The sequence below is a fragment of the Epinephelus fuscoguttatus genome, linkage group LG2, assembly GCF_011397635.1.
Source record: "Epinephelus fuscoguttatus linkage group LG2, E.fuscoguttatus.final_Chr_v1".
NCBI classification, from domain to species: Eukaryota; Metazoa; Chordata; class Actinopteri; order Perciformes; family Serranidae; genus Epinephelus; species Epinephelus fuscoguttatus.
Window position 1 is genome coordinate 14,921,664 of NC_064753.1, and position 27,667 is coordinate 14,949,330.

At 40.5% G+C, this 27,667-nt stretch overlaps 1 protein-coding gene across 4 annotated transcripts; it reads left to right on the plus strand.

The window, feature by feature from the left end:
• The first annotated feature begins 1,958 nt into the window (after positions 1-1,958).
• Positions 1,959-27,252, plus strand: cylda (cylindromatosis (turban tumor syndrome), a). 4 transcript variants are annotated; one of them, XM_049597863.1, is made up of 18 exons: positions 1,959-2,319; positions 2,409-2,576; positions 3,303-3,845; positions 5,714-6,025; positions 10,449-10,554; positions 11,449-11,550; positions 12,206-12,322; positions 16,247-16,635; positions 17,538-17,703; positions 17,805-17,946; positions 18,445-18,567; positions 18,940-19,031; positions 19,328-19,394; positions 21,602-21,734; positions 23,233-23,341; positions 23,561-23,679; positions 24,086-24,302; positions 25,251-27,252. In XM_049597863.1, exons 3-18 carry the CDS (start codon positions 3,354-3,356, stop codon positions 25,433-25,435), a joined length of 2,871 nt encoding a protein of 956 aa, XP_049453820.1. In that variant the 5' UTR covers positions 1,959-2,319; positions 2,409-2,576; positions 3,303-3,353; the 3' UTR covers positions 25,436-27,252. The 4 variants fall into 4 exon arrangements, with proteins under 4 accessions (XP_049453820.1, XP_049453815.1, XP_049453828.1 ...); XM_049597858.1 differs by lacking the exon at positions 2,409-2,576; XM_049597871.1 differs by lacking the exons at positions 2,409-2,576; positions 12,206-12,322.
• The last annotated feature ends 415 nt before the right edge of the window (positions 27,253-27,667 follow it).

Here is a 27,667-nt window from a genome sequence, read left to right on the forward strand (position 1 = left end):
TACCTTTATTTTGGGATTAATTTGTCGGTGTGGGTGGTGACAGGATCACATAACACCACCATCACCATTACAGGTGGTGGAATGTGAGTATATTAACTCAAATATGTACTTAAGTGCAGCTGTGAGGTACTTGTCTTTTACTTGAGTATTTCTGTTTTATGCATCTTTTCTACTTCTCTAAATCGTGAAAACCAATATGTTTCTTATCCTCCACTACATTTTTTCAACGTTAGTTACTAATTACTTTGTAAATTCAGATTATTAATACAAAATATGAATCCACTAATAATTCTCATGTATCATTATGGAATAAGCTACTTAGCGGTAATTTGGTTGAAATTAGCTCCATCTTTACCAGCTGAGAAAATAAGTGATGTACACATTTATATATCAGTAATTATAATCCAGTAATATTGTAATATATATTATTCTGAAATGGGCCATTAAGCATAATGAGTACTTTAACTTAATTTAGGTACATTTTTACGCTATACTTTCAGGACCAGTGAGTAGGATTTAGTGGCATGTAGTGGTGAGGTTGCAGATTGCAACCAACTGAATACCTCTTCCCTCACTCCCTTCTTTCCAAGCATGTAGTTTAACCTATGTTGGCCCTCAGGTGGCGTAAACCCCAAAAAGGGCCTTCTCCAGAGCCAGTATTTGGTTTGTCTATTAGGGCCTACTGTGAAAACATGGCAGTGCAACGTGACAGGCTTCCTGTGTAATAATAAACTTAATTTGTACAGCACCTTTTAAAATGCAGTTACAATGTGCTGTACAATAAAATTACACACATTTAAAACACAAGGAGAATAAAACAAATAAAACATCATAAAATGCTATCTAAGTAAAAGAGAAAATAAGGAAGGCCAAAGCTATAATCGAGATAATAAATGGGAAATAACATCAATAAGATTGCAATAAAATAAACAGCTCAGATAAAGTCAGGATATGTTTTCCAATAGAAGTACGTTTTTAGGAGAGACTTAAACAAAGATGTGATATGTAGATATGAAGGGCTCTTTCTAAGCCAATGAAAATACAACTTAGTTTCAGGTGATTATACACTGATAAAAACATAATTATGAATATTGTATTCCATTTCTCTCAGTAGATCCTCCTACATCCTACACACTGGTTCTTTGAGAAATATTTTGAAAGCAGGACTGTCACTTATAACAGAGTATTTCTACGCTGATATCTCTATTTTTACTTGAGAAAAACTTCTAAACAATGTTCCAACACAGACAATTACTACCACTACTACTTCTAATAATAATGATGATCATAATAATAGAACCGTGTACAAATCTTTTGTCTGAAAACAAGCAGGTTGTGTCTACTCATGTTGCTTAAGTACAGTTCTGATGTACTTTTATTGAGTACCATTTAAATTTCATGCTAATTTATACTGCTTCTTCATTGTAAGGTAGAGGGAAATATTGTGCGTTTTATTGTACTATGTTTATTTGGTAGCTGCACCTACAACTTTCAGATTGAAATATTAATTTAAAACATATGATGATCTTAGAAAATATGACACCCCCCAGCCGTTTATGAGGTCTATTATAGTGTGTAGCATTGGTAAACTAGCCTACTTCAACCAGCTGCAACACTGAAATGCTTCATACATATGAATGCATCGTTAATAATAATCCAATAATATGTAACATAACATATTATATAATGTGTAACACGCTGAAAGGGACGAATTCTGCATATTGAGCGTATAATGTATTGTCGCTTCTTTTATGTAACTAAATACTCCAGATCTAAATAATTCTTCTATCACTGCCTGACTAGAGATCATCTGCCCTGAAAGCTACACTTCAACCTAACTATGTCTTCTGCCATTCATGGGAAAACCCCACTGAGTGGGACTTGGTTACAAACACAACAAACAGCCAATCAGCGCTTGAACACTAAGCGAATGACCAATGCCTGTCAGGGAGGGCTTGACGTCATACATTAAGTTTCGTGAGGTCGTCTCCTGTAAATAATATATCTCATAGCTGTAGCGTTACACTGTATTATTTCATGTATTTCCCATGGAGAGCAAATGTATCTAAATGCTGATAGCATACTGTAGAGGGTGGCAGTCCTCTGCCAGCCGGCTCGCTGTCACTCAGCTCGCTGGGCTAACTTCAGCGTGATACTTAGCTGGTTAGGGCGCTAGCATTAGCTAGCCATTTAGCTAATCAGAGGTTATTACGGGAGGATTCTAGCTTGTTGCTGTTTTCGGAGGCCTGTATCTAATTGAGATGGACAATTGAAATGACAGCCATCTGTAGCCTGTAACTGAACAGACGCGTAACACAGGTAAGGTGTCCATGTCGTTAGCATTGAATGCAAGTGACTATAAGGTGCTTTTTAGCTGACGGTACGTTAGCTACTTCCCTCTCTTAAAGGGCCTGTGACTGACAGCTTTTGCCTGGTGATGACACACTGCTGCTCTGGTTGTCAGGGAAAACGAGTCATGATATTGCTGTCAGTGATGCTGACACCAATATAGACAAAATTGTAAACAACTTTCTGGTTGTCACCCTAACGAAAACGCTGTATACACATCAAAGCAGGTCAGTGCTAACCCATCTCATGGTGAATTGCTTTCAGTTTGCTACCTGTGTTGTTTCTTAGCCCTGTGCGGCGTTAGCCATAATGCTATTGTTTTAATGGCAATACATTTATACGATGACGTTACATCATATTTCAAAACAACAATATAATAACCAAGTAAGTAATACTGGCTTGACTTTTAAGCATGCCTAAACAAATGACGGATGTAGTGTGCTTTTGACTGTGCCGGGTGGCTGATCATCATATCTGAGGTGTCATCAGGGGAAATCCAATTGTCTGGTATCTGAGTCTTGCCCTGGGTGTCAGAATAAGTCAACTGTCTGCTCACCATCTATTGTTAAGTATATTTAAATCAGTAGGAATGAGTAATTTCACACAAGGTCCTGCTGAAAATCAGTGGCACTGCACAGGAATGACTGGGCAGTAGAGAGGGAGAGTACACAACTGAGACCATCATGAGCTATTAGATTTCTCACAACAAACCACAACAAGCAACCTGGGTCAGAGATCTGTTTATTTAAGTGCAGTCATCAGCTAATCAAGACAAAGTTGCCTTGCAGATTTCAAGCTCTTTTTTTGTATCTCTAGTGAGGTCATCATTATTCAGTCTGTGGAGTATTGTGTTTTCATTTATTAAACAAGCTTTCCCCCACAATTCCAGTTTTTTGTGTGTTCCTCTCTGTGTGTACTTAAAAAAGTGTTTATTTGTTATTTCTTTACTATAGATCACAGGTCAAGCTTGCCTTGATGTTGGACCTCCTGCCTAGCATGCAGCCATGAGCTCTGCCCTGTGGAGCCAGGAGAAGCCCAGCGGGGGCTTCAGGGAGGACTGGCGCTTCTACATGGTCATAAAGGAATGTACAGTGGAGAAGCCACCCCAGAAGACCCTGAGGATCCCCCGTGGAAGTCTCGGTCAGGCCTGCCAGGAGCGCAACAGCCTGGGGCGAACACTGCCCCCATGCAAGGGCAAAAAAAGTCTCCGCATCCTGGACCAGACCAACGTGGTGCTGAGCCTGGACGAGCGGGATGTCCTGGAGCTGGACGAGAAGCTGGCTGAGCTGCTGTTTCCCATTACCAACTGTGAGGAGCGGTATGCCCTTCTCTGCAACAAGTCACGGCTGGAGCGTGTCCGTGATATTGACTGTGGTTCGAAGGTGCGCGTCCAGCTGCGCTCAGGGGATGAACCTCTGCCTGGTGTTGTCCGATTCAAGGGCTCGCTGCTTCCTGACAGAGCTCTCTCTGGAATCTGGTTTGGAGTGGAGCTGCTGGTAAGGACTCTTGTCTTTTTGGGGGGAAGGTATTGAGTAAAAAAATGAATTTCACTGTGAGAGATATTGTTCAAGTTGCACAGTACAAATGTGACAAATTTTCCTCTTAAAATGTCTGGAAATTAACGGTTGAAGAGATTTAGGTTTCTCTTGTAATAAAATGACAAAAAGAAAAACAGTCACAACAAAATTGATTGTAATTTTCACCAGAATCACAGCTTGAAAACAAATAGGTACAGATGTGAAACCAAAAGCAGAATTGCAACCGGACACCACTGTGTCTTTAAATACATTTTGATAGGAAACAGGTTTCAATGGCGGGAGTCTAATCATTGCAAACCAGCTGTCAAAAACAAATATGTCCCCACTATCTACATTTAAAACCAGTTACAACACAGGTTGCATGAATGTCAGAGTGTCTTGTGCAAATTCCTTTCAGTCTTACTTGAGACAAAAGAAGCAGCCACAAACTCGTTCTTGAAAGTGTGCTGAAACCAGTTGTTTGACCCAAGCATTTTTGAAATTATGTCTCATGCTTAAAGTTGCAGCAGGCCTATAGTCCAGTAAATGACAACACGCCCTCCTTACTGTCTTTATTTGTTAAAACAGACGTTCAGCCGTTTCTGCTACCCATAGCCTTCATTGGCGAAAGTGCTCATGGCGACTGCAATGCAATGACATGCTTGTCCTTCTGTTCCTAGTAAATAAGACAGACACTAGTATGTACATTTGTGAGCAACACCATCATTTGCTGAAGCGTGAGTCTGCTATTTTAAGCTCAATGGATTTTAGTGTCTGCATACGTAACATAGGGAAAATGTAATGACAACAGCGAGTTATTTATCCAGGTTGTGCACACGAATGAAAAATGTCTTGATGTGTGCCTTGTGAGCTTGCACTTGTATGGTTTTGGAAAGTTGATACAACTTTATGCATATGTGGAAGTTGCAAAGTAGACCCCAAAAACAAATCAGAGTTTTTGCTGTCTATTGTATTTCTGGTGACTATTTACATCTCGGTCACATCTCGGCACCTTGTGCGTCACATTTGTTTTGACTTGTGGAAAACATGTTGGACTTCTAGTTGTTTTGCCTCAAATTTTGTAGGTTATGATCAGCAAATCTAGTTTAGGTTTAATACCATTGTGACATTCTCAAGCTTCAAAGATAGAGACTGGCCACAAATGTTGTGTTAGGGAAGGCTGAAACGAAGCTGTTTCAAAGTTCAGACTGACATAAGGGCGAGCAGATAATGGCAACATTTTACTTTTTATGTCAACTATTCCTTTAATCTCAACACTAAATGTGATTATTTCATGCCATGCCATTCATTCTATAACATATGTACACTAAGTAACAACATACAAAGGGTTGCTTATTGCAGCACAATGTTGGTGTTATCCTAGTGCAGAATCCAGCTGGAGTCTTCTTGGGTGGGCTGATGGAGCGCAAGCATTCAGACTGTAGGTCAACATAAAGGCCTCATAGTTTACAGATATGCCTCAGATACAATTCTGATTTTAAGGCCCTCACCATATAGAGATGACTCTGATTTATGTCTAAAGCCTGTATGTGAGAAAAGAAGCAGAATATGTTACAGTGTTGTTTGCAAGAACATCCAGTATCTGTGCTAGAACTTTTTCAATGCATTTATCATCGCTGTAAGTCAAGTCATACTCCTGCTGCAGTAATCGATCATATGCTCTCACAGCTCTATGATGTTGACTTCCCCTCACTGAAAAATGCTGAGCAAGCAGCCCTGCTACCTGCCCTACTTTTTATGACAATAAGCTGCTCATCCCTCTTACTCCTGTTCTGTCTCAGTCTCTGCACTTGTCTCATCATCCTTCCTTTGCTTCCGTCTCCCAGGAGGAGGGCCGGGGCCAGGGCTTCACAGAGGGCTCCTACCAGGGCCGCCAACTCTTTCGCTGTGAGGATGAGTGTGGTGTGTTTGTGGCCCTTGACAAACTTGAACTCTGGGAGGATGATGATGACGAAGCCTTGGGTGAGCTTGAGGTGGACCACGTCAATCTGGTGGAAGATGACCAGGACGTCCCTCCACTGGAGATCAACTCCAGGGTTCTGGTGCAGACCAGAGACGGGCCAGAGAGAGGCACCATTATTTTTTGTGACCTGCTGCCAGGCAATGAAAGCCTGGGCTACTATGTGGGAGTTGACATGGTAAGTAAGGCTCTCTCTAAATATCCATAACTGCATGTCCAAAAATAATCAACAGGTTGATTGATAAAGAAAATAATAGACACATACAAAGTCTAAGACTCCTGCTGCTGTCAGTCAAATGAAATGAAGTCTACAGCCTTTTTCTTCCAAACAAAATGACTCATTTACCTCAATAGAAGAGTTCAACATTTTGGGAAGCATGCTGTATCACTTTCCTGTTTGTTTAATATATGTGTAAAAAACAAAAAAAAATCGTTGTTTTCTGGGGGTTATGTGTTGGACTGTTTTTGGTAGGAATCAGTAACTTTGTGGAATCTCTGCTGCTTGCCTAGCAACTTGTCCTAGCCAAGAAACAGTCTGCAACATACAAGATACGTGTTAATTAGTGAGCCTTACAGGAAGCAACAAAGTGAAAAGTGATTGCCCAAAATGTCCAACTTTTTTTTTTTTTTTTTTTTTAATGCAGTTCAATGCTGGTCCCTGGCATATAAGGCATCTTTTTTAGCAAATCCTAATTTTACACAACTTTAAAAGTTCAAATAAGTAGTTTCTTATAGTTAGAACATCACAAGTTTATGTCATTTACATAGTCATATCTTTTTCTCTCCGTTTCAGCGCACTGTCCAGATTAAAACTGAGCTTCTTCGAAACTGCTGCCATAGTGTATAACTCTTTAAACAGCTTGGTGTTTCAGTGTGTATGGGTTAAATGGAGCGTGAAGGCCTGGGGCTGTATGACAGGAAAGTTAAGACAACTATTCACCTTTAACTTTGTCCTGTCGTTTGTTTTAAATGCCAGTATAGCCGAATACACAGTAGCGCTGTTGTCATTAACCTGGACTTATATTGATTTTATCAGATGATGTTTACAGTATAAATCAATTATTTTATCAGTGCAGCAGCTGGGTAATGAATGCTCATTGAAAAGAAAAGATTTAGCTGCTCACATTAACCTGAAAACGCTAATGTGGACGCAAAACGCTTTCACATGAAAATACACTGAACAAAAATATAAACGCAACACTTTTGTTTTTGCTCCCATTTTTCATGAGCTGAACTCAAAGATCTAAAACATTTTCTGTATACACAAAAGACCATTTCTCACAAATATTGTTCACAAATCTGTCTAAATCTGTGTTAGTGAGCACTTCTCCTTTGCCGAGATAATCCATCGCACCTCACAGGTGTGGCATATCAAGATGCTGATTAGACAGCATGAATATTGCACAGGTGTGCCTTAGGCTGGCCACAATAAAAGGCCACTCTGAAATGTGCAGTTTTGCTTTATTGGGGGGATCTGGGGGGGTCGAAAACCAGTCAGTATCTGGTGTGACCACCATTTGCCTCACGCAGTGCAACACATCTCCTTCGCATAGAGTTGATCAGGTTGTTGATTGTGGCCTGTGGAATGTTGGTCCACTCCTCTTCAATGGCTGTGCGAAGTTGCTGGATATTGGCAGGAACTGGAACACGCTGTCGTAAACGCCGATCCAGAGCATCCCAAACATGCTCAATGGGTGACATGTCTGGTGAGTATGCTGGCCATGCAAGAACTGGGATGTTTTCAGCTTCCAGGAATTGTGTACAGATCCTTGCAACATGGGGCTGTGCATTATCATGCTGCAACATGAGGTGATGGTCGTGGATGAATGGCACAACAATGGGCCTCAGGATCTCGTCACGGTATCTCTGTACATTCAAAATGCCATCAATAAAATGCATCTGTGTTCGTTGTCCATAACATACGCCTGCCCATACCATAACCCCACTGCCACCATGGGCCACTCGATCCACGATGTTGACAGCAGCAAACCGCTCACCCACACAACGACCACACATGCTGTCTGCCATCTGCCCTGAACAGTGAAAACCGGGATTCATCCATGAAGAGAACACCTCTCCAACGTGCCAGACGCCATCGAATGTGAGCATTTGCCCACTCAAGTCAGTTACGACGACGAACTGCAGTCAGGTCGAGACCCCGATGAGGACGACGAACATGAAGATGAGCTTCCCTGAGACGGTTTCTGACAGTTTGTGCAGAAATTCTTTGGTTATGCAAACCGATTGTTGCAGCAGCTGTCCGGGTGGCTGGTCTCAGACGATCTTGAACATTGCTGGATGTGGAGGTCCTGGGCTGGTGTGGTTACATGTGGTCTGCGGTTGTGAGGCCAGTTGGATGTACTGTCAAATTGTCTGAAACGCCTTTGGAGACAGCTTATGGTAGAGAAATGAACATTCAATCATCATTCAGCAACTCTGGTGGACATTCCTGCAGTCAGCATGCCAATTGCACGCTCCCTCAAAACTTGCAACATCTGTGGCATTGTGCTGTGTGATAAAACTGAACATTTCAGAGTGGCCTTTTATTGTGGCCAGCCTAAGGCACACCTGTGCAATAATCATGCTGTCTAATCAGCATCTTGATATGCCACACCTGTGAGGTGGGATGGATTATCTCGGCAAAGGAGAAGTGCTCACTAACACAGATTTAGACAGATTTGTGAACAATATTTGTGAGGAAATGGTCTTTTGTGTATATAGAAAATGTTTTAGGTCTTTGAGTTCAGCTCATGAAAAATGGGAGCAAAAACAAAAGTGTTGCGTTTATATTTTTGTTCAGTGTAGCATTTTAAAATTCAGACAGCTAAATGTAGACATTCAGTACGTTTACATGCACGCAGTAGTCTAGTTAAGCTCATAGCTCGGCTAATCAGCCAAGTCGGACTTCTTGTCTTGTCTGTGTATACATGCGGAAGAGAAAATCGAATTTCTGCATCGTCTACGAAGTACGTCTGACTCCGCCTCGATAGGCGGCACTGTGTCCTTTTTAATATAGAGCGTATTGAACTAGTTCCAGTTTTTGTTCAGAAACTTTTTTAAATAAATAAGTTTCGTGTTTTCCTACCATCCATAAACTGGTAGGAACATAAAAATGTTTACTCCTTTAGCTGTCGGAGCATGAATGTAATTTCTTTGTCCGTCCAGAAGTGCGTTTTCTGCTTCTCGGCCGCCATGCTGTTTGTTAGTTTTTCCAGGAGTTACTGCACTGCTGCTACGTCATCTCCTTCTTCCCCCGGGTGAAAGCCCGCCAAAGAAAAAGTGGTGCATGTGCAGTACGCCGAGTCTGACTCCAGTCAGACTAAGCTGATACATGCAGCAATAGTTCATTTTTCAATCGAATTATCTAGGTGTGTTAGTCAAGCTACGGATAGTCCAATTTCAGTCGGACTAAGCTGTTAACATGCATTTAAAAGTCCGGTTTCAGTTGGACTAAGCCAATAATTCGATTTTCTCAAGCTGCATGTAAACGTACTGACTGTCTCTCTGTGATCTGCTATTCAGTGTCATTGCTTTGGATAAATTCATGGGCTGAAAATGGAAGTAAAGTGTGTTCAAACCAGAACTGTCATACCAGAAGGGAAACTTACTCACATGTTGTAAAATCTACATCATTCTATACTGTTTCTGTTTAATGTCATCAAATTTTCAAAATGTCTTACCTGGTCAGTGTGACATGAAGGGAGTAGTTTATAATGAAGCGAGATGAGGATGCTCTGCCATCTTTGCTGGAGTTGGTTCATTTGAAGTGTCTTTGCCTCAGTAGAGGTGGCAACATGTAGAAAGTTACACATATCAGCTTCAGCGCACAGAGTCAAACTACGAGAGTAAGTGTCTCAGTGTTTTCTCTAATGACTTGCCCGTATTTTGGTTTTCTTTTTTTTCTGTATGTTGAGGGAACATGCCGTGTTGCCTGGGATCACAGTAGCTCGTATCTATGGCTACTGTTGTCAGGCGGGAGAGGTATTGTAGTCATAGAGAGATTGAAACACATAACTGAGGCATTTGACTGCTGATCGTTAGCAGCAGCAGCACCAACAGCAGCAGCAGCAGCAGCCCACTCAGTGCATCTGAGCCACCCACACAAAGGCAAGGCAGTCACGCGGGGAGTGAGGTAAAGACTTAGTGCTGTATGACCCAACAGCATGGCAAGGGGCCAGCAGGCAGCTGAGGAGAGCCCACTGCTCTGCCTCACTCTGCGTCCAGCCTCGCCCTGCCTTCTCTAGCTGGTGGCACTGGCCTCACGCTTATCTTAGATTATCCCGCCGGAGCAGAGTCCTGGATTCCAAACCAAAGAAGAAGAATAACGTGGTTGTGCTTGCAGAGAAAGTAGAGCTTTCAGCTGGAATAATTTGAGACGGAAGATCTGTTGTTTTGGTGGAGAAGATGAGCTGAGCAGTTTGGATCATAACAAACAGAGGATCAAGCTTAAGCATCATTTTTAGAGCGCTAAGACAAAAGACCTAATTAATAACCAAGAAGATAGTAGGGGAAGAAGTACATGTGGCAACTGATCAATTTTACAGAGATGAAGAACGCCTGCTGGCAGGGTTATAAGGTTGTTATGTCTCCAACTCTTTCAGGACAATCCTATTGGGGACTGGGATGGTGTGTTTGATGGGAAGTTGCTGTGTAATTTTGCCAGTTTGGAGCACACTCGACTTGTCCCCTTCTGTGACGTAATGCCAGGTGAGTCACCATGTATTTGTTACTTTTTTCAAAACCTTCTATATGTCGTTTTCCCAAAACATTCCGCTGTACCTCTCTTGGACCAGCTCTGAGCTCCCTCGGAGCGTTCTGAGTTTGTGTTTTGCTTGCAGCAGGAACAGAGAGCCTTTTGTGTTGATGTCTCACTTGTTTTTTGAAAGTCAAGTGAGATACTCAGGCTCTTTGTTCTCAACATTGGCATATTGATTTGTTTATGTGTGCTACTACCGCCTCTCTTGACTGTTCAGACTCGTATCTAGAAAATCTTAAAGACTGGGGTTCTTTATTTTGCAAATGTCACTTTGAAGCCCATCCTTTTGCACTCTCTAGACAGGCTACAAGAAGTATGTTCTGTCACTGAGCAGAGCTACCCTCAAAACTACCATCAAACAAAAGTTGTCATTCAGTGGTCACTGTCATGCATGATGTGACACTAGACAGCTCAAACTGTTCTTTGTGACTTTCAGTCTTAATTCAAAGTTAGAGGCAAGAAAACATATGGTCAAAGTTATAGTCCACCTGCAGTTAAATACAACATCTTAAGCCTGGAACCTTAAAGTCGTAGGCCAGGTTATTACTTCACTGACTGTAGCATATCTTAAGTTAAAGTGCCATACATTAGAAGGATGTTTTTGTAGAGCTAAGGAAGCTAAAACAGGGTCTAAACTTCTTATTGGCTATACAAATTTGTTTATCAATCATGTGTTTTTTGAATTGCAGTGGCAAATTGAAACCAGTATAGGAGAATGGTGGAGGGTCAGTGCAAATTTACATATATTTCAAGTGGGCTGAGGAAGACATTTGGTGCATGGCAGTTTGACGTAGGCTGATAGGGGTGTTGTGCCTCTAATGTGGATGTATTTTTGGGCTGTACAGAATATTCCATGCAGGACCAAAGGCTGCAAAAGCACAGTTTTGCCCCCAGAGGCACCAACAGTGACAAGTCGTCCTCTGGCCAAAGCAAACCAAAGAGCAAAGGTACTACACTGCTGATACGATACAAACCTAACTGACTTACCCACTGCTTGGTGTGATTATAATTCTTAGAGGGGCATTCCATCAAAGTTGTCCAGTTGTGGTTTTACAAATATGTAAAGCAATAAAACTACGGAGGATTTTTGCTTGTTTCACAAATTTAGATTTGCCTGATTTAATGCTCTCTCCAATGATGTTTTCTGATAGAGGAAGTCTTTGTTTTAGAGAACTCTAAAATTGAAGAAGCTCGAACAGATTTAGGCAAGCAGAGATAAGAATAACAACTGATAAAGCAGTTTTGGTGGGAAGTCCCTTTACAAAGGCAACAGTGACAGAGGGCATGCTTAACTTTTTTCCACACAAAATATGAGAAACTCCCATCACAGCTGAATTGATTTGAGGTGAATGGAATGTGTGACTACCCTGATTGCTTTTACTTTCTTTTTTGTGTTTCTTTTATTTAGAAAATTGTCTGCAGTTGCTGTTAATTTACCTTTTTTTTTTTTCTAGGAATTTCTGATCTTTTATTTTTCACCTGGTCTGCAGCTGAAACATGCTCTCAGACACACACACACACACACACACACACACACACACACACACACACACATTTTGCTTACTCTGTGTGTTTTTTTTCATGTACTTGTGTTATTTACAGGATTAGGTCATCAGTGTGGCAGTAGAAGCAAGTCTGAATTTTACTATACTTTAAATGGCAGCTCTGTTGACCCCCCAGCCCAGTCCAAATCCAAAAGCACATGGTACATTGATGAAGGTAAAACACGGGTACTCATGGGACGTCAACCATCTTACCGGCAAGCTCCTGTTTACAACACGCTACGAAATAGTCCATGACACTACTGCATACTTTTATCTGTGCTGAAAAATTTGAGTTTACTTACACTGGCAAGATTAGGTGTTCCACTCCTGCTGAGGCCAGCCCAGTGCTGAAAGACACTGTGGGCTGCTCGAAATATAAGTGTCCTCCAAAAGAAGCATAAGATACATAGTTTTAGCAACTGTTAAAGATGTGTACAGGAACCTGTTATTCCCACCTGCTAAAAACATGCGACACATAATCATTTTTTAATGATCAAGCTAGTTTTGTGAATTAATTTTACCTTTGACTAAAGGTTTCTCATAAAATGAACAAGTACAAAGTTCTTAAAACTGAAACTTATTCTTAATAGTTTATTATTTACAGTAACACTTGTGCTGTATTGTATTCCTTATCCAGTGTAAGGTATATTTCCAAGGCACAGTGTCTCATAATCGTGACATACTATACTGTCTCTTAACTATGAGATATTCCCTGCATATTATGGGTCCAGTAGTTGACTTAGTAAGTGAGCTTCCCAATATGATTTCAGTGGCACCTAAACAGAGCTGTGGTGCTGAAACAGTGGTAGTCAACCGTCCTCACCACGCTGCCTAATATAAGACACACCACCAACACAATTGATCTGATCTGTGAACAGAAATAGTTTTTCAGTAGCTTACAGATGAGATGTGTTTTAGATGTATACAAGAGAAAAGCAGTGATTATTGATCCTGTTTTTATTTGCTCCTATTAAAGACTTTTGAATGTTTCACAGTGTAACTGGGCATTTTAAACAGACTGTAGATGTAGCTGTAGCTGACATTGAGCTCACAACATATGTACCAGTGATGTAAGAGATTTAGGAGCTTTGGCTGTTTGTGTTTCAAGGTGTGTAATATAAAATAACTGAGGGGTTGCACATTGATACACATCTCTCAGCTGTTGTCAATTTCTAAAATGCTTCAGAGTGTCAAAGTGGATCTGCCTGAAGTATCTCTGATATTGCACCTCTATCGCTATAAGAGACTAATGTCACAGTAAATCAGCAAAAAATTAAAAAATTATATGATTAATCTTTTTTTTTTTTACTTTTTTAACAAGTGGGAGAAATGGAGTTCCATGTAGAGTATGAACTTAATCACTGTATTCCTGTATTAAATAACATAAAACGTATGCCTCAAGCATGGTTTACAGAAAAACAACAATTAGTAGTTGGTTGCAGGAGCTTGCTATGAAGACCTTTCCACTAGTCTTGTCCTTCATCACCATTTTAGTGTGATATTTCACCTGCATGGAGTAATTGGTGTCACCCTAAGGCTTTTAATGATGCTCAGTGCTGCAAATTATTCCTTAACTGGCTGTTGTCTTGTTTTGGCTGCAGAGGCAGTTTTGACATGAACATTTCTGTGCAATGCTATTTGCAGGCCAAAGCATTAGTAAAATCCTTCACCTCTAGTGTCAGGACTGAGTGATTCAGTCAGCACATTGTGACATTGGTTTTGTACTTTCATTTTCAGGACACAAGGTTTGTTTTATTTTTTTCTTTTTAAGAGAGACATTAAATTGCCCGTGTCATCACCAACAAGTGTCAGATGTGAAGAATTTGACAAGGTTCATAAAAATCCAATCCTGTAGTCAAGATGGTGGAGGCAGATTTTATCAGAGCGTGACATCAAAATGTAAAGCAAAAAAACTGATATCAAAGCAACATACACAAGAAGGTATGTACCTCAGTATCATGGCAAATGCTAACATTTGCAAGCTTGAAAATTTGGACTACTCTCCATCAAAATGAGGACTGTAAAATGATTGTGGTATTGCGGCCTGCCAAGGCAAAACAGAATACTTGAGTGCCTGTACTGTAAAAGTATTTCTATACTAATGCACGAATTAGGAGAGGTCGGTCATAAATGGCTGATGTGCTGTTTTTCACAACTGCTTACTCATCCTGTGAATGTGTAATCATTTTCATCTTCCTCAGGGTCACTTTCAAGATTTTGGGTTATTTTTCTTTGTGGTTATGGTGATTCTTCAGACTAGACTCCAACTTCCTGTTGTACTATCTGTGAGGGAAGACTTCAAGTGTGGATGTGCAAGCTTAAAGGCGATTGCCACTTTATTCAAGAATTCATGTCGTCCTTCATGACAGTTTGGTCAGTATGTGTTATCTTGCGTCACTCTTTCTGAAAGTTAGAATGCAGAGAGAAAAGTATGATGTTGTGACATTTAAAGTTGTAATGACTTTCTTGAGCCATGAGATGCTGGATTGCTCACAATCAAAAATCAGATTGTAAAGATTGATCTGTAAGGCATGTTTACAGTATTGTTTCAACATATTAGAATAGCCATCTATGTTTAAACATTCCACATCTATTACATAATGTTGACCAGGTTGTTGTGTAGCATCTGTTCTCGGTGCCAGTGCCAGTACACAGCCGCTGAACTGCAACTAACAGGTTTTATATAAAGTGCGCAATTTCACACCTTGATTTCAACAGCAAAGGAGAAGCAAAAGCGTAATCTTTGACGTCACGATGGCTAACAGGGCATCGTTGCAGTAACCTCGCACTTCTGCAAAAGGTGATGTGTAAAGCCAGCCAGTCATGTGCTTTTAAGTTTTTGCTTCAGGGACAAAGCACAAAAATCTAAAGCCTTGTCCACAACCTTTTACTTTTAGAGCAGTGGCACATATTTATTCCCAGTGACATCACAGAGTTTTTAGCTTTAGCGAAGAGTGCGCATGTGTTGACTCAACTGTCATGATACACAAGGAGTTCTTCTCTGTGAATTCTTAGATGGAGTGGCACTCCCCTTCACAAACACAGATTTAAATGGAATACTCTTGTGCAACCAAGAAGGTTGATTCCAAGTACGTCATCTCTGAAAATTGCCAATCTGATACTGCACATAAATCGAATGAAGTGCTCACAGTTTTTTGGGTGTGTCATCTTAAAAGCAAAGTGAAACATATTACAGAACACCATCAGATGGGAAGAGGAGTCTGCACGCCACACATCACGTCTCAACAAAGGGCATTTTCACTCTTAACCCAGAAGGAGTCTTGAGGGTGGCTTGTTCCTTAGTAATTAAAGAAGTTCATCATCAACAGCATCATCAACACATAAGTATCTCTTTGAGCCGTGGATCAATATTTTAGAGCACTCGAAACTCAACAGTACCCTATCACACATACCTTTTTTGCATTTTCTTCTCACTTAAATAGCAAGAAGACAATCTATTCTCCAGCATGGGTAACCAGTGAACATCTTTTTAAATACCAATACAATTGTGAGACTTTGCTTGTACTTATATCTCAGTAATAATTTCTTCTTGTCACTTGTGATGACTCTCAGACATCTCAGGGGAAAGTCACCAAATAGTGGTCACAGTGTGCCAGTTAAGTAGCATACTCACCTGTTTTTCATGTCTGTTGACCGGAAAAATATGACCAAAGAATACATTTTGAAGATGTCATTCAGACAAGTGATTCATCTGCAAGTGGAACATGCCTAGTCTAGTCTAGTCTAGTTGACCTAATTGTGAAAATGCCCTAAGACGCTGAGATTGTTCAGGTAAAAATACTAAAAGACCTTCACTCTTGCGATTTAGGAGAATTTTAGTAGAGTTTTATAGCCAAATGCCTCCAGTTATGCAGGCTCCGTTCTTCCTTCAGATGGTGTTATTAAATCATGACTTAACACCATCTGAAAATCATTTTTTTTGCTGACCTCTAGTAGTTGAAGTTCTCACATTACAACACACTTTCACAGAGAGGTCAGTCAATCAGGGATTTTCAGCTCGGTGTGATGGTAGTCTTTTTTTGGTGTAATTAACTGTAAAATGGACATCACGTTTTGGTTTCTGCTCTCTCTCCTGCAGTTGGGGAGGACCCCGCCAAGTCACTTACTGACACGCCCCCTGACTTCAACCAGTCCTCCCCGCCCTCCAGAGCCCCGCCCCCTGCCTCGTTGTCCAGTGACAACAAGTTTCACTCTCTGCCCTTCAGCCTGAACCGTAAGACTGGGCCCATTGACAGCATGAGCCATGGGCCTCTCTCCCTCTCTGTCCAATCGGTGATGGGAGAGCAGCCCGAGCCGTCATCACCCGCTGCCCCTCCCTCACCACGGCCTTCGACGCCTCCCCGAGGACAGCCAGGTCTGGAGGTGGGCTCTCTGGTGGAGGTGAAGGAGAACCCTCCTCTGTGTGGTGTCATCCGCTGGGTGGGGTTGCCCCCTGGCCTTCTGGAGCCTTTGGCTGGGCTAGAGCTGGTGAGGCAACACAACAATGTGAATTTGAAAGTTTGGTTTAGTTTTTAGGAGTTTAGTAAGTGGGGGAAAAAAATCAGGCATACTGTATAATATTGATTGGACAAATGACGCAGTCAAATATCAGTGATGGTCTGTTAAAACATGAAAAAATGTATTATTTATTTTCAAATGTTACACATTATCTTGTGATACGGAGGCACTGTTGTATCTTCAGTCCTTTGTCAGTGTGTTTAGGTGATATATTGACAGGTTACAAAAATACATTTCTGGAGCTCACACTAAGGCAGGAACATGAAGTGATTTACAGCGCTCAGATCAGCTGATCATCAACTGCTGTTGCTTCTACTAACTCTGAATGACTGATGACCACAAAGATATTCCTTGGTTAAATTATTAATATATTGGCTGCATCTCCCTGGTTGATGAGCCGAATAGGAAGTTATTGGACTTACTGTGTATGGCTATGTTGATTATGTTTCTCTCAGTAGAGTGTTAACTGTTCAGGTAGAAACCGAGTTTATCACCACATTGCTTGTTTCAGTCATGCAACATTTTGTTAAAGTAATAGTTTGACATTCTGGGAAATATTCTCTGTGTAATAATGACAGCTTTTTGGGGGGTTTTCCCGGGGTTTTCTGTCAGATTATTTCTTGGATGGGTGCAGTGACCTTCTGAACTCTGCTGGTTGCCTAGCAGCCTCATAGTGACGACAAGACTTGAGGAAGTCACTGCACCTTAAAGATAATGAATAAACAAATTTCTCAAAATGTCAAACTATTCCTTTAAACGTGTCTGAGTAAACTGGAACATTTCTCTCACAGAACAGATGAAAGCTTTTTTACTGCACACAGTGGTAGTACCTGACAGTAATTGGCTGATGTGACCTTGACCCTCTCTTTTAGGAGGAAGAGTGCCCTGGTTGCACTGACGGCACCTTCAAAGGTACGCGGTACTTCACCTGCCCACCTAAAAAAGCCCTGTTTGTGAAGCTCAAGTGCTGCCGGCCTGACTCCCGCTTCCCGTCCCTGCATCACTCCTCCAACCCCATAGAGCGGTGCAACTCCATCGGTAGGGATGATCAAAGGCACCAAACTAACTGATATCCCCAAAAGCTCTGTTTACACTTGTACTGTGTATATGTGTGTGTGTGTGTGTGTGTGTCTGTACAGCATTTGGGGGTTACCTAAGCGAGGTAGTACACGAGAACACGCCTCCACGCACAGAGAATGATGGTCTGGATGTCATGGTGGGAAAAAAGAAAGGCATCCAGGGCCACTACAACTCCTGCTACCTGGATTCAACCCTCTTCTGGTCAGTTCTCTGTTAGTCTAACAGTAAATGAACTTCTCTGGACTTCAGTCATATTGATTGACTATATGGTGCTTCCTCAGCCAGCAGTGCTGTGTTTGCCCAGAGGCAGAGGCTTATTAGTAAACTGTTAAGACTTTGCCCACTGGCTCTAACAGGAGGGGGTATTCCTGCTGTGAGCAGGCTGGTGGATAGTGGTGCATCTGTTGTTTCTGCCAACACTGCCAAAGGGCCATTAAACAGAGCAGCCAATCCAAACTTCCTCACCAAACTACAGGAGATCCTGTGCTTTGAAGATGCTTCGACTTGTTTGAGGTTTTGAATCTTAGCTTTAAATTTGACCATTCCAGAAATAATTAAAGAAACACTTACAAGTAAAGTTAGATTTAATGGAAAAATAGAGCCACAGATCATGGTAAATCATCATTTATCTCATATAGATTAGATAAAAGATACATAGATATTCATTGTAATGCCTTGGTTGTCTGTTCTGCTCTGCAGTCTTTTCTCCTTCAGTTCTGTACTGGACACGGTTCTGCTGAGACCACGCTCAAAGACCGATGTGGAGTATTACAGGGAGACCCAAGAGCTGTTGCGTACAGAGATAGTCAACCCCCTGCGCATGTAAGTCAGAGTGGTTTTTTGCATACTGTACTTATGACCTGTGACTTCGATTGTAGGTATGGACTCAGTGTTCTAATCACCTGTTTTAGAGATGTGTTTTTGATTTTGTTTTTTTCTCTCAGGAAACAAAAAGCTGTTCAAGACTAGATTGTTGAAGTTTCCCTGGAGCTTTTAAAAGAGCTTGCACATTATTTAAATTTGATAAATAAAACAAAACAGAATCCGGAACATTATAGGCTGCAATTGTTAACTTAATCATCAAACCATGATTGTAGCATCATTGCAGAATTTCACCAGCAGGAATAATGTTGCTAAAATCGCCAAAAGTGGTTATTTAACTAGCTTGTAACTTGCTGGTTCTTTGTCCTCCAGACATGGGTATGTTTGTGCCACCAAGGTGATGAAGCTAAGGAGGATCCTGGAGAAAGTAGAAGCTGCCTCTGGGTTTACCTCTGAAGAAAAAGGTAGGAGAATATATTATTGTTCTTTCAACCATTTCTCATAATTTTCACTTTGCTCATTGTCATGAGTTTGACTATATCACAATGATCTTTCATCTTCTTTGTACTGGTGTTAAGAATCCAAAGTTTGATGTGATTATTATTAAATAAGCAGCTATGCTGATTAAATGAAAAAAAACCAACTTTTTTTTAAGATATATAAGATACAACTCTTCAGTTTTTACAGTGTCTGCACTGGATGGCAACATTTAAACAGGAATATTACCTCACATCTCATTTAAGCACATCTTGTACCGCAGATCCTGAGGAGTTCCTCAATATCCTCTTCCATCACATACTGAGGGTCGACCCGTTGCTCAAGCTAAGGTAAGAATGTAAGACAAAAATACAAACCCTCTTTGCCTACATTTAGTGCATAAAGGCACAAAATAGATATAAACTAGGCATAGACGCTCTGGCCCCATGTGACCAAGCCCCTGAATTTGGTGGCCAAAGTACATTTTTGTACTTTGGCCACCAAATGTAAGCTTTCCCAAAAACAGTGCAGAAATTTCAATTTAATGCAGCTTAACACAGCCTTCCTTAACTGTGACACCTCAATAAATGAAAAGACATTAACTGAATGAAAACATATAACTATTTAAATTCAAAACTCAAGTACTTGTAAACATATCTCTATCTCGCTCCCTCCCTCTCAGCATTAGGCCTGAGTCAGTCATTTCTTCGAAAATGAAGAAGATAAAAAGCAGTAGAAAACATATAATACATACTACCAACTGCTGTGTTACCATTTTATTCTCCCATAGTTTGCCTTTTGTGCCTCTGGGTCTTCTGTACTGATCAAGTAAACAGATTGTGTAGGCCAGGTGAACCTGTACTACAGCAGTCCCATCATATCAGAAGCCCGCAGATGTTTTGGTGTAACATGTGACTGTGTGTTAACTGGTGACTTTAAACTCAGTGTTTCCATTGTTTTTCATCATAGCTTAGGTAAATATTTGGCATGCATAATAAAGATTAGTATGTATTTAAAATTGATTAAAGTAAAATTGAAGGGTTTTACAAGGACATGTTCTGTTGGTGTTTTCAGTAGCTGCCTTCACTATGAGCAACCACAATGCATTTGGCTAAGAGTCACCAGTTTACAGGGTCACTTGATAAACTGAAACACCAGCGATGAGTACTGTTCACTGTTTTTATGGAGTGTTGACCTAAAAGGCGCAGGAATGTTTTTGGAATTGTAACATTCCTTTGGCAAAGGCTCGCTGAATGGGATTTTTTTTTTTACGTTTATGTAGACGGGTAATCTATTTGAGACATACAGTCTCATTCTCAAGAGACCTGATAAAACTTGGTAGCCACAGGGGGCCACCTACAGAGGCTTCATTGTTGCCATATGGTGACTTTCTGTGGCCTCGGTGCATCGGGACATGGTTAATGTCAAACCCTGTTCTAGTAATGTTTAGTTAGCTAAAAGCAAAAGACATGGTGGAAATATTTTAATGAGCAGTTATTACTTATCACACACACACAAAAACATGTATGACATGACATAATGAACACGTCCCTGCTTGTTGCTGCTTACCAGACTCGGCAAACATAGTCCCAAACACATCACTACCAAACCACACAGTTATACTAGACCTTGCTTAAATGTGCAGTATGCAGATTTATACAGTCACATAAAGTTTCACTTCTGCTGCAGTGCTTACACTCCAGATTGAATGGCAGACAGCGTGGGTAAAGTGGTTTAACTGTGGGAGTTTCAGTACGTCACATTGTGAAAAACTCCCTTTGTAGTCATGTTTAATGATCCGTGCGCTTCACATGATCAGAATTCGGTCTACTGTAAGAAAGTAATTCTATAATGAGCAACAAAAACAATGCTTTAATACCAAAGCCAAGCAGTGACAGACTGACAGAGCTGTAAAGCCACATTATATAAAATGACTAATCTGAAACATTTACCCAACTTTGAAATGAATACTTTAGCAGTGTTGAATCTGTCTTCACAGTTTATCAGGGACAGGATACAGATGTTACAGAAAATGTGTTCATCATATCTCAGGCAGTTAAATGTCAAGTTAAACAGCCTGATTTGATCAACAGGCTGTTTAATTTGACATTTAACTGCTCTCAAAGGAAAAATAAAAATTCCCAATTATTTTAGCTATTTATTTTTATTTTTATTCACATTTCATAGAAAAGTCTTAAAAGTCTTATTGAGTCTTAGAAAATTCCTCATGTTATTTAAAAACACATTTTTTAAGAAAACAGTGTAGAACTTTAAGTAACAGATTTGATCAGTATCTTAAACATAAGGTACTCTTGGGTATGAAATTGTTATAATTACATACAGATTGGCATGCAGTGTTAAAGTTTTTAGAATAGAATAACACAATCTTGATTTTTAAGAAAGTATTTTCATTGTAATCCATGAGTGTGGAGTGAGTAGGTGCTTTAATATATGCACAGATTACAGTTGTACAGTTGTTATGTTTTTCCCCTGAGAACAGAGGATGTGAATAAAACTTAAAAAGATGAATGAACCAAGACTTTGTGTTATTTTTCAGGTCAGCAGGACAGAAGGTCCAGGACTGTTACTTTTACCAGATCTTCATGGACAAGAAGGACAAAGTTGGAGTTCCCACCATCCAGCAGCTCCTGGAGTGGTCCTTCATCAACAGCGACCTAAAGTTTGCAGAGGTGAGTTTAATTTTGTTTCAGCCCTTTTTTTTAACAGATTAATTTAGGTTGAGTAGAAAGAATGTTGAAATTGTGGTGTGATTGTTATTATTAATGATCATGTGGTACAGTCATTCCCAACTGGTGGATTACCACATCTTGTAATTTTTTGAACCTAATCTGAACGTAAATGATGCAACCCAAAATTTAGACACCAGCCAAGTTGTTTTGACAATTTGTTGTGCTACAAAATTGTCATGCTAAAATTTATTAACATTTTTATACCTGATCTTTTTAGTTGTACTTAAGTAATAATAACATTGTGTTCATTTTGATGAGTTTATTAAAATTATCAGGACATAATAATTTGAGTGAGAAATATAAATATGTCTCATACCTTATGCTGCTGTAATCACATATTATACTGTTACTGTTATACTGAAGTTATACTTTGACTGCTAAAGGTTGCTTTGTAATTTTGGGTAATTAACCATTCAAAAATGTACCTTTTTATCCAACTAAAGACAGCCCAGAGAATGTAAATGTGAGGGTGAGGTGTTGGATAAATTCAAATTCAGAAAATATAAGCATAGTGTGCAATGTACTATTCAATTCTGGATGGCTTTGGTGTCTAAGTTTTTTAAAACAAAAGATAAATATATTGTACACCCCTTCATATTTCTGAAAATACACCTGAGGTACTTCAGTGTCTCCACTGGGGGACAAAGAAATGTCTCCCCCCTGTGTTAATAGTTGGTAACTAAAAATATATATTTGTAGTTTTTATTAGGGCACATCGATGCATTTGTTATTGTTACTTTTTCTAATTCAAAGTTGACTCCATTAGAACTGTCCTCTGGTTATTTCAATGTTGATGATGAGAACAAAATGCTTTTTAGGAAAGAAAGGAACAAAGAGTTCATATGTAATGTCACCTGTCATTGCCCAGTGATCGATAGTAAGAGCTGTGATTTAGAGGGAGGAGTAATGAGAATGCTGGAGAATGGGAAAAGGGTTCACACAGCTTGTCTATTTCTATGTCTTGTCTTTCTACAAGCCCTCAAGCGCCACTGACCCCACAGCTCATAAAATGTGGGGCTACATTACAGAACTATGAAATGTCCTGTCCTAAAAATGACACTTCCCAGATCAAAAGCAGCTTTCACTGCTGATCATGAGACATCTCATTCAAAGAAGAAATGTGGAGCATGGATCACACATAGAGTACAGTCACATGTTCTGAGTGTGAAGCAACTTACACTTTCAATTTCATCCTCATTTTGTTACCTTTAATAACCCTAAATAAAAAAAGCAACTTCCCAAAAAACCACGATGGTAATCTCTACTCACTTTTACAGGTTTAATTGTTAAGGTCTGTTATATGTTGATTATCAAGTACATTGCGTAGATCCAGTTCTGATTATAGTTCCTGTGTGCACAGAGCTTTGCTGATATGTCCACGCTGCTTTGTCGATGACCACATACGTTTTCTCTTGCTCTGTTTTTTCCTGACCCGCAGGCTCCCTCCTGCCTTATCATCCAGATGCCCCGCTTTGGCAAGGACTTCAAAATGTTCAACAAGATTTTCCCCTCACTAGAGTTAGACATCACAGACCTCCTTGAAGACAGTGAGTTGTAGCTAATAATTTTTTCCAGTGCGTAAGAGTGATGTGTTCTTTTCCGATCGATGGTCTTTCAGCGCTGTGTGGCACTTGGTAATGAAATCCCACTGAGTTGTCACTGCTACTCAGTTGAGATGAAGGAACCTTTTTTCTTGTTTCTAAACCTGCTAAAGAACTTTGTGCAGCATGTCAAGCAGAATAAATATATGTGTTTTTATTATCCAGCTCCAAGGGAATGTCGAATCTGCGGGGGCCTGGCTCTCTACGAGTGTCGAGACTGTTATGAGGATGGGGATATCACGGCTGGCAAGATTAAACAGTTCTGTGAAAAGTGCAATACACAGGTAAACAACAGGGGGCATTAGTGCAACACCAGTTCAACAAAAACTAAGTTGTGGATGTGGACTAAGTGTGGGTCACGATCGTCCATTTGGTGGCGCCACATCCAAAGGAATCATACTGAGTGCAGAAGTTGTGTTGCAGAAGAGTGGCTTCTACAGTAGATTGTAACACATGGTCCGTTCATTTCACTTGCCAGCACTCAGTGCATTTACTGAAATATTGTTGGATTTATATCTAAATTGCCCATCTGGCAGTATAATCCTCAAATGTACTTCAAAGCTTTTATTTCCTGCAATTCTTAATCTATATGTCATGTGAAGCATGTTAAACATATTTTGTTGAACTTTAATAGGCCACAGAAACAGTAACAGTCTGTCTGATGGCGTGTACCTGCTTGTGCGCATTAAGGTTCACCTCCACCCGAGGAGGAAAGCCCATCGGCACGGCAAACTGTCTGTCCCCCAGGAGCTGCAAGAAGGTACGGGGAGGCAGGGCAGTTTCCCTCGCCAGAGGATGGAGCTGTTCGCCGTGCTGTGCATCGAAACCAGTCACTACGTGGCCTTCGTCAAGTACGGCAGCGCAGATTCTGCCTGGCTCTTCTTCGACAGCATGGCCGACCGTGACGGTGCGTGTCAAGGGCTGGAGATGCTCAGTTTGTTACAACATCAAATTAATCCTTGAAATGAAGTTGTGAGCCATGATATGTACAGGAAATTGTTTTTGTAACATTGGTGGAAGAATTTCTCAGCGTGCAGTGACACAGATGGTATTAACGGCCCTCAGAAACACAGTGAGGGAAACAAATTAATCACTACACAGAAAACGTTCACGCACTCAAGCAATTACTGTTTGAATTTTGAACCAAAGTTATAGTTTGTCATATTCTATTATATTTTATACTTTGAGATACAGTCTGACTAATTATCAGACATGACTGCCACAGCACCTCTTATAAGTGCTACTGTAAATTTACCTCCAGTCTGACTTGGGTAAAATTGCTATTGGGGTTGCTACTATAGATAATTTTCATTCTAAATGAAGTTGCACATTGTTTGTTTTTGTTTTTTTTTTTCTACAATTAATCAGTTAATCGTTTGATCTGATATGTTGGAGGATGATGATTATGGTTTTCTGTCATATTAAGACAGATAAAAGTAGCATATACTCACTACAAATGGTAGAGTTTAGCATTCTTTTATGAAAAATGACTTAAACAATTACTCAGTTATCAAAATAGTTGTCTATTATTATTGTTTTTTTGTGGACTTGGTAAATTGACAAATAGTTTTACCCCTAATTGCTGTTTTACTTTGGCCAAAACATTTAATTGTGTGATTAACATATTAAACAACAATGAGTGCTGGAAAGAATTTGTTACATTTAAAACTATTTAGAAATCTGTTTCAAATTCATATCTGTTTGTAACATCTGGGTCACTGTTTGATTTGACTGGATGCAATAAGTCCCAGTCATCTAGCATTTTAAGCATGAATGTGTTGTGATTATGATGTTACTTGCTTTGCTGTTACAAATGCTTATAACGTTTCTGATAATCGTGCATGTGGCTTTGCAGGAGGGCAGAATGGTTTCAACATCCCCCAGGTGTCTCCCTGTCCGGAGGTGGAGGCCTACCTGAAAATGACCCCAGAGGAGCTGCACGCCCTGGATCCCAAGAGCATCCAGGGCCAGGCCCGACGCCTGCTGTGCGATGCCTACATGTGCATGTACCAGAGCCCGACCATGAGCCTGTACAAGTAGAATCCTCTCCCCAGCCCCTCCACCTCTGCCCCTCAACCACACCACCTCCCCCTCCCCAAGGGCAGGAGATTCCCAGAAAGACCAAAAATGAAAAACAAACTAAAAGAAGAAAGGCTGCCTGCCAGCAGGGGTGCTGTCCGGAGTTAACCCTCTCCAGCCCACCTCTCCTCAACGCCTGCCCATCTCTGGAGGTTCGAGAGATGGAAGAGAGGGGGAGAAGCCTATTTGCACTGTGCATTAGTTGAAGTGTTGTGTTCTTCATGTAGTCCTATGTAGCTTTCCTGTGTCTCACAGCTGAGCGTTGGTGGTGAATGATGAAGCAATGGTAGGCCTTATGAAGATTCACTCCCTGTTCAGGGAGGAAAGGGGAAAAGATGGGCAGGAGGGCATGTCCGCGTCGCCGCGGCTGACAAAACATGTGCAACAAAAACAAGATGAGCTAGTGGGAGGACTTTGGCCACCTCATTTACCTTAAGAAAAGAGGAGTCCTGCTATTCTTAATCACTGTAAAAGATGGGAGCTTTCCATAACGCCACATTACAGAAGCAATGCAGTGCGCAAATCCTCATCCAACCTGTGTGTACTGTTCTAAAAACTTGTGTAAAATCTCTTAGTAGCATAGATTTCTCCAGGTAGTAACATCAACAGTATAGATGTCAACCTACTGTGCAGTCGCATTAAGACCAGAGTATTCTGCTCTCTGTGAACCGGTTTGCATATTTTCCCATCACGCTGTGTAAATGTCTCTACAGTATATGTTTTTGCAGAAACAGATGTAGCCATTGTAAAAGTCTCACGTTTTACTGCATACCTGCTCAACCAATGCTGCACTTTTGCTCTATCCCCAAGTGGACCTATCAGGAAACATTTAGGTTTTGCTCTTTTTTTTTTCCCCCTCCCATTGGAAGTCACAGTGAGTGCTAATTTGTTGGTTGGGAGACATCAGAGTTTTGTGTTACAGAATACAAATTTGCTTCTCCTCTGTAGCTGTAAAGAGCGCTCTGCATTGCTAATGCAGAGGAGATGCCAGATAAATGCATGAAGGGAGACTTGTACAATGGCTCCTGTTGTAAAGCTGGTTGGTGGAGCACTCCATGCATTCATAGGGTCAATGAGGTGAAATACTGGAAAAGTCCGGCTGTTTTCTTTAAACTAAGAGAGTATGATGTGAAGAATTTCACATTGCAGTGTTTCTAAGTCTCTGACTCATGGTGTTGATGACTAAACCTAAATTATATTTTGTGTTTACGAAGCCTTTTCTCTGCCCATCATGGCAAGTATTGACTCTCGCTGCCTTCCATGAAGATGTGACATGCAATGTTTCCAGCCATACACCAGATAACAAAACAATTGTGATCAAATATTATTATTTATTATATTGTAATCATATTACAACCTCATATGTCATCCCTTTTTGAGAAAATGAAACAGGGTTGATGATACTGGTTTGGGTACTCCTCGTCCTCTTTCACAGTGTATTGAAGTGAGTTATTGTTGTTTACACCATCTCATAGCAACTACTGAATGTTAACAGTGACATGTTGAACAGTGTAGAGTTAACAAAGGATCCGTGAAGAATGAAGCACAAGGCTGTTAACCTTGGGGCACCATATATTCAGTAAGAAAACATTTAAATTAAGAAAATAAAAATGCATTGATTCCATTGTATTCCAATTTTAAAGAGTACTTAACACATACCAGTCATACTGAAGTAGTTGGTTTTTATATATATCATACAGAATTGGATCAAATCAAGAAACTGCACATGTTGGCATCAGCATTATATATATTTTTCCTAAATCACAACTTAATCATGGATTTAGTTGTGAGTATAAAATACGTGTGTAAGGGTGTTTTTATAAATTAGGTTTCAGCTGACAACTTCCATTTTACTCTGTGGTCGTTTCCACTGTCCCAGGGATCCTGACAGGGGACCTTCCTGTGTGAACTCTTTCTGCACTGCTGAAGCTTGTCACTGACTGGAGCCTTGTTCTCTATGAGAGAAGTCTCGGAACGGAGGAAGGGATTTTGATTTTTTTTTCTGTTGCATCTGTACAGTATAGGCATATGTAACGGGTGGAAAATTAATGTCAGTGATGTTCCTGTAAATGTTAACAAAATAAAGCCCATTTTGAGGGGTATGTTCTGAGTGGTGTGATGACACATCTTGTGTATTTTGCAAAGCCAGGGTAGGTGAGCATTGATGATTGAGGATACTCTCATAGATGCTTT